Source organism: Barbus barbus (genome assembly GCF_936440315.1).
Source record: "Barbus barbus genome assembly, chromosome: 48".
NCBI lineage: Eukaryota > Metazoa > Chordata > Actinopteri > Cypriniformes > Cyprinidae > Barbus > Barbus barbus.
The window spans coordinates 14,015,120-14,028,730 of record NC_136726.1 but is presented as its reverse complement, the minus strand read 5'-3'; the positions used below and the strand labels follow the sequence as shown (position 1 = coordinate 14,028,730).

At 34.8% G+C, this 13,611-nt stretch overlaps 2 protein-coding genes across 10 annotated transcripts in view; both read left to right on the top strand.

The window, feature by feature from the left end:
- The first annotated feature begins 6,270 nt into the window (after positions 1–6,270).
- Positions 6,271–9,625, top strand: LOC306866739 (olfactomedin-like protein 3). Its single transcript, XM_079412058.1, has 3 exons — positions 6,271–6,811; positions 7,266–7,551; positions 8,400–9,625. The coding sequence occupies exons 1-3, from the start codon at positions 6,701–6,703 to the stop codon at positions 9,173–9,175; spliced, it is 1,173 nt and encodes a 390-aa protein (XP_079268184.1). The 5' UTR covers positions 6,271–6,700; the 3' UTR covers positions 9,176–9,625.
- Positions 9,626–9,768: 143 nt separating this feature from the next.
- Positions 9,769–13,611, top strand: part of LOC306866737 (liprin-beta-2-like) — a 54,790-nt gene continuing 50,947 nt past the window's right edge. For all 9 annotated transcript variants that reach the window (XM_079412051.1, XM_079412044.1, XM_079412050.1 and 6 more), the window contains exon 1: positions 9,769–10,294. The gene's annotated coding sequence lies outside the window, so the exon portion shown is untranslated. The remainder of the gene's footprint in view (positions 10,295–13,611) is intronic.

Below are 13,611 nucleotides of genomic sequence, written 5' to 3'. Positions count from 1 at the left end.
AATAATCTCTAATCCAACCTGTTACATTTCTTAATTAGAGTAATAAAATTAACTACTGACTTGTCGACAGCAAGGCGGCAGAGGGAGAACCTGCGCCAGCACCACTAACAGATGAAGAGGAGATGGTCAAGTATTGGAAGAATTCTAAAATCCAAATGAAATTTGTATTTGTAGGAAATAAAGATGAACAAAAAACTTGTGAATAATTTGTGTTGATTTAACAGCTGTGGTTACGGCATCTCGTAGCGACTACTCCTCCATCTGGCATCCTTCCATTCTATAGAGTAGGCTAATCTGATTCATTTTCAGAAGGTGCGATGGTGGAGATATGCTTGTCATCAGTGCATCCAACCACACAGGAAATCCAGAAGGAATTCAGATTATTGGGTTACTTCCAGAGGTCACAGAAAGATGTTATCAAGTGAACGTCATTTATCAGATTAGCCTCATTTAAACCGATTTCTACACTACTAACCTACAGTCCTGTGAAACTCCTCTTTGACGGATTTGTGCCCAGGAAAAAATTTCAGAATGAGTGTGAGAGGGATGCACACTTTCCTTAAAATCTGCATACAGCGGACTTATAATGTGCTCTGAATCTCCAATGTTTTGAAGAAAACTACCATTTAAAATGGTACCGCTCAAATCAATATGTAGAACAATTTTATATTTTAACAAGACTAATTTTTTATCTATAGAAAATGCATTTTAACTTAATTTTTTATATATTTGTACTTGAAATAAGACAAAAATACTCAGAAAAGCAGTTTTGCAGCGTGAATGAATGAATGAGGTATTAAAACATTGCTTACACTTTAAAAAAGTGGGAGAAGACGGAAAGAAACTCTGGGTTTACCAAAGAAAACCTGCTCCCGACCAGGTTAGGTTCACAGAGCAAGTTACTACAGTAACTGACTCTGAGTACAAGTTACCTCTCTTTCAGAAATGGGCTTGACTTACTCTGCTTTCTCGGGTTTGACAAACCTCCCATTTTGAAATGGAAAACCCAGAGTTTCCCTCATTTCAGGGTTTACATACTCAGAGTTTTCACTTAAGCTCCTTTCTGAAACAGGCCCCAGACGTCTTCAAACTGTTTTGAAAAGAAGAAGAGATGCTACACCATGGTAAACATGCCCCCATCCCAACTATTTTGAGACCTGTAGCAAATTCACATGGTAGAAGTTGCGTGATGTGCCTTCATCCTCAAAAAACCTAAAAGTTAAACTAAACTAAAAATTATACAGATTTTGATACTGTTTGGATGTGTTTGCTATTTGCATTGGTTACTATTTACCATTTTGACCCCCCAAATATCATAATTATTAGTTATTATAATAGTATATGGAACTAACAAACAAACAATAAATAAGCATATGAAAATTAACTGTACCCATTTTCTTAATTCATTTTTAATAACGAGATTTGGGCCTGGTTTCACAGACAGGGTTTAGCCTAAACCAGGATTAGGCCATAGTTCAATTAGGACATTTAAGTAATTTTTATAAACGTGCCTTAGAAAAAAACATTACTGGTGTGCATCTTGAGACAAAACAAAGGCACTGATATATTTTGAGATCAGTCAGTGCAAGTTTATTTCATTTGAAACAGCCAAGACTTACATTTTAGTCTAGGACTAGGCTTAAGCCTTGTCTGTGAAACCGGGGGTTGATATTTTGAATTTTTAACCACTGAATTTTGATTTTCATCACTGGTTTCCATTTTTAGTCACCTTAATGCTGGGTTACCTCTTGATGTCCAATGTAAAATGTGGGTTCTAACACACACACACAAAATTATATTTAAAAAATGGGTTAAATAATGTTGATTAATAAGGATATGGCAGAATTTGCACAAGTATCGTGGGTGTGCATTCTGTTTTTTCCTCCTGTCAGATTTCTGTTTGTCTCTATCTATAATATCCATCTGCATAACACAGATCAGGTTTCAGCAAGACCACCGAAGCACTTAAGAGTATGTGATGAAGCATAATATATCTTTTTAAAACATTTTTACAATTCCTTAAACTTTTTTTTTTTTTGTGCTGTCAGACTTTTGGACCCCAGTTTATTTTTCCCTAATGTGTATGTGTACACAACACACATATTAGTAGACCACATGAATATTCAAATCATTGTATACATTAAAGTGGAATAAATAGACTGCTTGCTTTCCCACTAAGTCCCAAGGTGCAAGACAGAATGTTTCAATGGTGATTAATTTTCTACAGCGCAAGCTAATAAGAAAGACGTTCAGGTCTCTGTTCTCAAAGCATGTTTAATAAACTGCAAGGCTAAGCAAGTGCAATCACCAAAACAAAGACTTCAACAACTACTCAAAGAAAACATCAAATAGAAGACATTGGTGACAAGGTCAGTAAATGCAAACAACTCTTATTTTAGACAAAGCAAATAGTTAACAATAGCACAGTCTATAGCCCTAAATAACAGATTAGTGCCAAATAACATATGATGTCTTAAAGTTATTGTAACCCACGTGTTGGATTTATATCAATGAAAAGGAGGAAAAATATCTACTGGGTCTGAGCTCACCAAATACGTATACATTTCTATTACAATATTTGGAGTCTCTGGTTCGGGGTCTCACACCAAACACAGAATTACAAATAAATTGTGTTTATGAAATGTGTCTGCACTTGTATGCAATTCAGATCTCAATTTAGTCACTAACTGCTTAAGATGCATACACAGAAATCGGTTTTAGAGTATACTTTTTGTATTCAAACTTCTCTCTCTTTTTTTTCTTCTTTTTACTGCATTGCAGTAGGCTTGAAAACCTATTCACATTCAAAACAATAAATCAACTAATGAATTTAGTTTATTCAATTCAGCCCTTGAACAGTAAAGCTGTCAGTCAACAATTACAATTGATGAATAAAAAAAATAGAAAGGAAATATATGAGACGGCATCCTCCAATCACTAATGCAATGAAACAGTTCAGGCATATATTTAAAGAAGGAATGGCGAGGATGAATAAGATTAAGCGGCAGCAGAAATGCGGCTCGCATCTCTCTCACCACGAGCTTGCGCGCTTATCTAATAGTCAATTCTATTTTTCAACAGAATTAAATATAAATACATTTATAAATGTATATTTTACATGCCTGAACATAATATGCATTAAGCAAGAAAAAATCTAAATAAAATACATTGTGAATAAAAAAAAAAACGATTATTCTCATTTATCACAAATAATCCATTAACTCTTTTTTTTTAATTATTTGAGTGGGTTACATTATGTTTTAATAGTTCATGTTCAGCCTCAGACAGGACAACAGCCATGTGTTCAGAAATCTAAATGACTCTAATATAATTTTTAGCATTTCAAATTTCAAAGAGTTGCTCTGATAACATTCCTAGGAGGCAGCAAGGCAATAAAGGCTGAATAAAACCAGTCCAAGAATAGAGCCTTGAGGGATCCCTAATGTTATAGTTGTTCCAGCTAAGCAATAACCCTTGATTGAAGCAACGAATATTCGGTGTCTGGTTTATTCTCAAAGTACAGTACTAAGCAGACAAGACAAGTGTAACTTCCCAAGAAAAAACAAAAAAAAAGCCGTTTAAGGGTCTGTTATACTATGGAATGCCATACGTGCACATAGAATTTATGCTTAATTTCATGTGAATATGATTTTGCAGTTGGTGTTAAATATCAATTAAGTAATTTCTACACCTCTAGCGACACTATGCGACTGTTTTCAAACATGTTTCAGAACACTCGGTGAAGAATGTTGCATTCCGTTTCCAAACACAATCCCTGTCTGTGATTGGTCGAGGAGACAAATAGCCCCGCATCCTTGGTTTAGCGTTCTGGTCGATGATAGCTAAAACAATTTTCAGGGAAATTAAGTTAGACATGGATTATATACATCTGAGTAGGTATTTTAACAGAGAAATTTGACACGCTTCACCTATAATTTTCAATAGCTAGCTACTGTCCTGTTTACTGAAGTCTTGATGTCTGCTGAAGTTACTGATGTCTGCTTACTTGTTTTTCTTGGTTCACTGAAAATGTTCAAAAAACAAAAGTGAACAGTAACACCAGTTTAAAATGTTATTTAAAAAATAGAGCCTTCACGACGTCTTATTTGTAACCAATATACGACATGCAACATCCCAGCAAACAAGCAATATTGTCAGAATTTTGAGATTTTAAATTTTATCTCAAAGTTTATCTCAAACATTCCGGTAATGTTAAATAACATTCGTTCAGAGTTGTCTGGTCTTTAATAATGTTCTAAAAATGTTAAAATAAAAATTTAATTTATACATCGTTCATGGAACGTTTTGTTGTACATGTAGCATTTTTAAATGGTACTATTTGTTTCAGAACATTCAGAGAACATTCAAAAGTAACTTTTCCATAATATTTGCTAAATAATTACATGTAATGTTCCCTTAACGTTCGCATGTTTTTTAAACACTTAAAAAAACCGGGCATTTTTTACATTCATAACGTTTTCATAATTTAATAGTAATGTAGCAAAACATTCCATTTTTGTTAGCTGGGATTTTATGGCCCTATATCTACAGTCTTGTTATATCTGCTCAGTCTTTTCTTCTAGACACAAAAGGATGTAAATCTATCAGGAATCATAAATTAGTGCTTTGAAGTTTCCTGACAAAGTCATGAATGTGTTGTTGCATATGTAATTTGAAACAGCTGGGAGCTGGTAGGGATAAAACCCTAAAAAAAAGATGAGAGGGAATTATGGAAGTGTGTCAGAGGGTTGGCTCAGTTGTGGAGACTGTATGGGGACCTGGCATGCCCTCATTTGGTGGTAGAAGGGATGTTTGGGTCTGTCAGTGTGTTGTCTTATATTTCCGAACAGATTTACCTTTTCACACTTGTTAATTTGTGCATAAAAATTCAACTATAGAGATAAACACATTCATTTCTAGTCAGTTACCTACCAGAATTTCAGGGCTCTGTTGTTTGATATGTATGTATTTTGTGCACATAACCATAATCATTAGCATTAGATGCAACTCTCCAGAACAGAGATGGTCATAAGTCTAAACAATATTAGACATATACATACACTTTTATGGGCTTAAGATAGGGACATGAAGTCACTGATGATATGTTGTTAAACTCTTTCAGTATTGGAAGAGACACCAAGTTCCGAATGTTTGATGAGGGTCTCACTTTGCTGGGTTAGAGTTCGGTCACCAGCAACTTAGACATTGTTATTAATGGAAGTACTTTGGGACAAGGTGTGTTTAAGTAGTTTTAAAATGACTTTAATAACAATTTGTGTGTGTGTGTGTGTGTGTGTGTAAATACAAACCTGGAGTAAATATAGCTCTTGTTATATAGATTTGTTGTTGATTTTCACTTCATGAATTTGCAGTGTGCTTTACTTTAGTAAAGCAACTTCTTGAATTTTCAAAGTTGTGATTGAATCAGGCCACAAAAGTTTCCACATCAAATGTTTCTACATCATTTGAGCCTGTCGCTTTCCCTTTGCCGTGTTTTCTTTGACAACAAGCTCAGTACCCTCATGACAATCAAACCTCTTTTGTATCAATTGCCTGGGCTTCATTTCCATTTCAGTTGAAATGAAATAATAATAATAATAATACAATAAAAAAAACATGTACCCACAGCAAATTAATGAGGCATAGATAAAGAAGATGTGATCTGATGCTGTAGTTAATGCAAAAGGCTTGTTTTGTGATTTCTATTTAAGATGAGACACAGTTTTGAATAATGCCATTATATAACAGCCTAAATAATTGACTAGCGTAATTTGGGCCAGTGGTGTCAGGAGCATATAAACGTCTAATGGGAATTATCCAAGGGAAAATGCAGAATTTCAGATAATCACTGTTAAACTAGAGATGTTGGAAAATGGGTATCTCTCTAATCTGTGTAAACACATCTCAATGTCTTTGCAAACAAAATCAACAATGGACAAATGTGAATCCTATTCCCAGAGTTCAAAATGCTGTTTTTGTATTAAGGCGCCATCTGATGGATAAACAGAATCATCACATTACACTTTCTCTGGGAGATGCAACTGTTTAAAAAGAAACTAGACATTTTTTAATCCTAAATAGTGTTTTTTGTTTAATGAATTAGTCAAACTCCTTAATTCAGGTTTTGGTTCAAAATATATAGTTAAGTTTACTACTGATTCTGTATTTTGAAGACAAAACACAAAGTTCCTTTGAGCTTTGGGAATTCTTCCAAGAATAAAGTCATTTTTTCCCCTGCATCACTTAATTGGCAGGAAAATGTCTGTTTGTGTGCCTATTTCAGACTGACTGAAGCTCCTGAAGGTGTCCTGATGTGTTTCCCATTCTCACATTTCCAACTTGAACTCTTGAAAGGCTAATGGACAAATTGAAAGGGAGAGAGGCAAGTATTGTGTATATTATACAGTAAATATGCAGTAATTTGAATCGTATGATGTGCAGAGTTGATTTATCGAGTGAAAGCGTGTCAGGACATCTGGAGTTTATTACAACCAAAAACACAGCTTGTGAAGACCTGCCTTTTCAGCATCTTCCTTCGAATTCAGTTCCAGGATTTGAATAACAAACAACCAGTTGCTTCTGGACTCCATCTGGCTCCATTTTACCAGACTGACATTAGATAAGAAGGGAGTTCTCTCGGTTTTATTATATAACGCAAACTAAACAAGACAGAAAGAAATCAAAGGTGAAAATATACATCATGCTTTTGTCTTTGGTAACTGTATTTCTTTTGCTTGGAATGGGACAAGCTCAAAGGACAACTCCTGATTTTATCATGGAATATTTTCAGAGGCAACTTCAGCAGCTTGAGGTAAGCCAATTTTTCTTAAGATAGCTGATTTTGTGGCCAAATACATTTGTTCTTTTACATGCTTTAACAGAAACCAATGTAATATTTTAATCTATGTTTAAGTAGCTTACTATGAGCTAAACTTTAAGGGATATCTCATTTTAAACTATTCTTTTTGGTAAGTGCGATGTGTTCCTTGATTTTGATTTTTTTTTTTTTTTTTTAAACAACATAACCCAATCTAACCTTAATTTCAGAACAATATAACATTTTGATAACACTAATGTTCCGCAATACTAACAAGGATGTTGATCTGTGTCCTACCAAATTAGGGGGTCAAGGTTTAGCTGGTTAGCAAAAAGCATGTTTCTTCATGCAAAATATACATTGCAACATTTAAAATATAGCAGATGTTTTGCCAGTTACCTTTCTGTGTAATCAGTCAAATGGAATTTTTGTGCATTTATCTGAAAAGGGACGACTGATCAAATGCGAGCAAGACTTCCAGCACTTCAGTCAAAGGATGTATGACATGTCCAAGGAGATACACGGCGAAACAAGCAAGATGAATGTGCTGAAATCAGAGGTCAAAGGTCACATTGACACCTTTGCTATGCGTTTGGACCGAGTGGAGAGAGATGTGGAATACCTGCATAATAAGATCCCTGACACCGTTCAGGTTGACATTGAGGACTCGCTGATCGAACACCAGGTGAAAGAAGCCAAACTAAAAAAGACATCTGTAATCCCTAAGGGCAAAGGTAAATAAGATGTTTAGGGATCTATTATTTTGAATTAAGCCCAACAACTTTCATTATCAGGTCATTTTTTTGGTGTTAGTGCCTGAATGTGTGCATTACATAAGAGATTTCATTTCCTGAGGAAAACTGTATAAATAATTAGATTGCATTTGAGATGTTTAATTTTTTAAATGTCTACAAGAAAGTATGCAACAATATTTAAATCTTATACTATTTTGTATAAATAAATTAATACACTAAAAACCAAAATTGGATATTTTAAATGCTACAAGTTTAATACATTTAGGCATCACAACATTAAAATGAGCAATATGAAAAATACATATTTATATTAACAGTAAAATACAATAATAAATTAGAATGAATAATTATTATGGTATTTTAAAGTATATTAAAATTATAGTTAAATTATTATAAATTATAATTTATTATATATTTATAAATTATTATATAATAAATTATAAATTACGTTTACCATCACAAAAAGCTTTGCCATCCCAGGAATAAATTTTATTAATTAATTATTAAATTATTAGTTTTATTAAAATAAATTATTTTAAATGAGCGTTACCTGGTGGCAAAGTTAATCTAAATATAAAAATATTGCATGCAAAATTAAATATTCATTATCAATCCAACACCAACACTGATAAATTAAAATAATCTTTAATATTACCTCATAATTAAAATGGTACCAATCTATTGTGCAACTCTATAAGGAAGACATAAAGCATGTAATCTACATAATTATTAATAATATAAGTATAATCATTATAAATAATTATAATTATTATTATATGCTACAGCTGCATAAATTAGTTTTTTTGTTTTTACCTTGATTCTTACAGACTGCAGTTCAGAAGTTGTGGGTATCAAGTCTCTCAAAATCGTAAAGAAAGCAGGCGATGCCAATGGATCCTGGATGAAGGATCCAACAAAGGGTTCTGCTAAGATTTACTTTTTTAGTGGCACTCGAAACAGTACAGTATTAGCATATACCTCTCTGAAGACCTTCACTGAACCAAACTCCACCAAAAAAACAGAAGTTATCCGTCTTCCTTTTCCCTGGCACGGAACCGGCCATGTGGTCCACAACGGCTTTGTGTACTACCACAGCGCAGACACCAACAATGAGATCCTGAAGGTCCACCTCAGCAACCGTACGGTGGCTGATCGGTTGCTGCTTCCTGGAGCCGGTCGGATGCCGGCATATTCCCTCAATCCTCACACTCTGCTGGATCTCGCCGTAGATGAAATGGGGCTCTGGTCGATCCACGCAGACCCAGACTTTGGCGGCAACCTGGTGATCACCAAGCTGGACCACAGTAGTCTGGCAGTGGAGCACACATGGGATACCAACTGCAATAGCCGTGATGCAGAAGCAGCTTTCATAATCTGTGGAACCTTATATGTGGTCTACAACTCCCACTATGGTGGAAGGTCCAGCATCCAATGCTTGTTTGATATCCATGACACCATCTACACTGAGAGCATTTCTGTGCTGTTCTTCCCAAAGCGTTACACCAGCCACACTGCTTTGCGTTTCCACCCAAAAGATAAGCAACTGTATGCTTGGGATGATGGTTATCAGACCATCTATAAGTTAGAAATCAAGAAGGTATAGGATAGGTCAGTTCTACTAGTAGTTACAATGAAGTCCTTTTAACCAGTAGGCTAGTGCTTTATTCTTCTTCCCAATCACATTTAATCTGCTTGTAATTTAATGGAAGGCACTTTGTAGTTGTGCCAGACTGTCATTTCCTGAAAAACAAAGGACTCTTTGACCTCCTCGGTTCAGTCAGAGAACCCAAGTATCATATGTGCACTCTATGATTTGAGACAGGGAAATGTTTGTCCAACAGCAGGCTACTCTATAATAACATTATATGAAAGGAATAGACTGTCTGCAATGCATATGTCTTTTAAAGAAACTATCTTGTACGAAACATGTTTGCCTTTCAAATTTACAGTATTTCTGATGTTTGAAATAAAACTAGGCTATAATGTGCACCATACAAAGCTCAATTTGTGTAATTATTTTTGTGACATATTTTGTAAATAAATAATCGATCCATAGCTTAGTCGTGATTTAACAATATATGAACAGGTCTATTTTCAGGAATCATGGCTACTTTGGTCTCTTAATTTTGTTTTGAGCTTGCAAGCGTATACCTGCGCAGATAAACGCCCTGTCGTTCTGCGCATGCGCACTTGTGCACACTTTCTGTGTTTGTGAACTTGAATGCCTGCACAGAAGATGGCGCTGCTATTCTCCATACAGATTTCCAGCACCACCTGAACACACGGTCACTAGTTGTAACGGAGCATATTTGAAGACAAAGGCGACACTACAAAACAACGCATTTGAAATGTCTACTTTATGCGCTTATTTTATCGTTTATCGGTAACACGTGAAACTAAAGAAGAAAGCCTCTTTTACCGCTCTTGTGCTTTTAGAAATATTACCCCCTCACTGCCTGTTCTAACTTAAAAGAGTTCCACTGTACTTTTCCCGCATTATAATGAGCGTTGCTTTAGTTTATCTGCACATAAAATGGAAATAGTTTCGCGATAAGACCCGCCTCTTACAGCACATGACAGGTGATTGGTCAGAGGAAACAGCCTACCTCATATTGCTTTATTATATGGAGCAGCGCAGTTCGATGATAACACATGAGCTGGTCGACAGCTGACAACAAGAGGATTTAAAATCAGTCGGGATCGGGAATTACTTACATTACAGGTAAGTTGAATTTAAAAAAATAATAATAATACACGTTAAAAAAAACTGTTAACATTCCTTTCTTGGTGCATAACAACTTTTTCAGAATTTTAAGCAGTACTAAATGGTCTTTCCCATGTGTAGTGTCATACAAAACAGGCTATCAAGAAAGTTTAGGTATAGTAAAATCAATTTAATTTATAATTTCTGGTATTTCTTATTATTATTGTTGTTGTTGTTAATAATATTACACATTTGTGTGTTCCTTTGTAGGCTATTATATAGAATTGTCTTGACACTTTGCATATTATGCATAACATGAATAAAAAATGCAAATTCAGACGGCATGCACTAAGAGACTTTTACACTATATATGTATTGTAGACCATATATATTAGTATTCCAATAAGCTATATTATGATGACAAGCTGAAGTTTAATATCTAATGCAAAAATATATAATATAGTGCATATATATTCATTTATATTCCAAATGTTCTTGTGCTCATTATTTACATTAATTGTACACCACAATGCTATACTATGATGACCAAAGAGCAATAATCACTGACCAGAAACTTAAACTCAGATGTAATCGCTCTGTCAAATCCTGAAGGATCTAGGTACAGTAGATAACTGGGTCATACAGTGTCTCAGATGAGCCATTATCTGACTGCATATTCTCAAAGTATTCTGCTATTTGTTTTGCAATGAAGCCTATTACAGTTCTTGTCTCTGCCTGTTACTATTCATTGTCCATGTTTGTTTTATTATAGTGTATAAGCTTCTTCCTTCAGTCCTGACCCCAGTAGGCTCAGTGAGCAGCCACACTATGTGCTTCAGTGGAGATTTCACTTGGTAATGACTGTGGGGTTCAACAAAGCTGTCTGTGAAGATCATGTGTTTAGGAAAAAGGATAAAGGCTTTTTTATTTGTCCACTTCCCCTGGTTTGTGAAAACAGCAAACAATTGTATTGCTCTTTGATGACACCACCATAGAATGGTTGTCAAATTAAAGCATTTAGAAATAGAGTTTAATATTTTATGGATTAAATTTGAGATGTTATTGTGTTTGTTTAAAGGATCATGTTGTAATGTGTAGCTTTTTAAGGTTGAATAATGTACAAGCCTTTACAGTCTTCATGACCTTTGACTTTATTCTCCATCCCTCTGATCTTCTCTTTTTTTGTATTCAGAAAGAGGAAGAGCAGAGAATATCGCTTACAGGTGGACAGTTCTTAGCATCTTAACAGTTCAATGTTTTCCTGTCAGAGCGAATTAAAAACAAGATGTTGATTTCTGGATGTTTTTTTGTTTATTATTAGTGGTAGCAAGGTTTAACACGAGTAGTAGTTTATGAGAACAGATGAAGGAGAGCATGGTTGTTGTGAACAGACACAGAGCCCTAAGGCTCTTCTACTGTGTGATTACCGTGAGCTTATTTCCATAGAGGTGCACATACATGTCCTGACTGACCAGTTTTACCACAACCGTTTCATTCCCAGAATGATCATTTGAAAATTGTGGCCATTCTCTCACTGAGATCAACACAGCTAACAGGGAACGTTCTCAGAACTTTGGCTAATATTCTAGCAAATTTAAGAACAAACATTCTTCCGGTGTTAATAGAATGTTCATTCAAAGTTATCTGGTCTTTAATAATGTTCTCAAAACAATAACAAAATGTTCTTAGAATATATTTTTGTCAGCTGTTTTGTTATTAAAAGAGAGAGTTCACCCAAAAATAAAAACATAGTTTTTTTTCCCCCTGTATTACTTTACATCTTCTGCAAAAGATATTTTGAAGAATATTTTTGTCCATACAGTGAAAGTCAATGGGGACCAAAACAATTCTGAACCCCAATGAATTTCAGTGTATGGAAAAAATATTCTCAGAATATCTTTTTTTGTGTGTTCTACAGAATTAAGAAAGCCATACTGGTTTGGAATGACTTGAGGATGAGTAAATAATGCCAGAGTTTTCATTTCATCAAATATGCTATTTAATGCTTTGCAATCCTCAGTGTGCTTTCTTATTCTGAGGGTCTTTGGAGGCTTGTAAAGTTAAATACAGTTTAATGAGCATCTAAACTTCACTTCAGCTGTCACTTTTTGAGCTATTTACATGAATTCTCTTGTCACTTTGATGTGTCCATCTTCTAAGTTTAGGAATTGAGATCCATTTTGTTCAAAACACTGGAACCAATTCCCATTCCATTCTGGTTATTGAACGTCTGCAGTTGGCATCTGACTTTGTGTGAACCCCATTCTGCAGACTAAGATAGAGAGCAATGGAGATCCCATGCAATATGCATTGGGTGGTATTGATGTCAGGGACCTGTAGGACAGAGCCGTGACGTTTTGCCCCATGAGCAGGCCTTTCCTGTGCCGAGCGGCACGCTGACATTTTCACAGGCCTCGGTACCACAGTCGAATGCACCTGCTCAGGACTGACATTTCTCTTGTTACTGCGGAGGAGTGTTGCATTCAAGCCAGCTGCCACAACGCATCCGCTCTGGTGAGTAGAGCTCACGATCGGCCAGGGGTTGAGCCCGAATCGAACTTACATCCGCCTACACCGAGCCATGAATCATTCTGAGTACAGCGGTCCATGCGTGTAACATCAGAGCTGTTTTGATCTCTTGGACATTCTGATGTTAATGTGTGTAGAAGTGGTATGTGGAAACTTCTTTATTAATGCGACGAAGCTTCCTCTCAGTTTTCCGCTTGTTGATCACACTACTCCGCCTGTGCTGTACATTGTAAAAAAATATTTCTAGAAGATTATTGGAGTACTTTATACAAGAAAATAATATTTCAGTCTTTCTTTACTTAAAAATTTGTTATATAATCGATATTAATCAATTCAAAATAAAAGGTTTTGTTTAAATACTATATGTGTGTGTACTGTGCATTTTTATTATGTATATAAATACACACACATGTATATATGAAGGAAAAATATGTTAGATTTATATGTAAATTATTTATATTTATATATAATATAAATTATATACAAGTGTTTACATACAAATACATACAATCCATTTTTTTTTATATATATGTGTGTATTTATAAATACATAATAAATATACACAGTACACACATTAACTTTTATTTTGAATCGATTAATCACAACTAATCATTTTGCAGCCCTAATATATATATATATATATATATATATATATTGTATTGTCTTTTGTTTTTTAAACACTGTTTGAGCATAAGACACAACATTTATGGGACCGTTTATGCCAGATTTTGTTGCTGAGCTCACACTTCTATGTTAAACCAATGACAAACAAGACCAACCTACCTAATTATCATACAAGAGATAGA

What these genes read in the sequence shown, in the direction of transcription:
- LOC306866739 (XM_079412058.1), top strand. Translation starts at nt 6,701, where the DNA reads ATGCTTTTGTCTTTGGTAACTGTATTTCTTTTGCTTGGAATGGGACAA. An exon ending in GGCAACTTCAGCAGCTTGAG is followed by an intron (nt 6,812 to 7,265) that starts GTAAGCCAATTT and finishes TTATCTGAAAAG; the next exon opens with GGACGACTGATCAAATGCGA. An exon ending in TGTAATCCCTAAGGGCAAAG is followed by an intron (nt 7,552 to 8,399) that starts GTAAATAAGATG and finishes TGATTCTTACAG; the next exon opens with ACTGCAGTTCAGAAGTTGTG.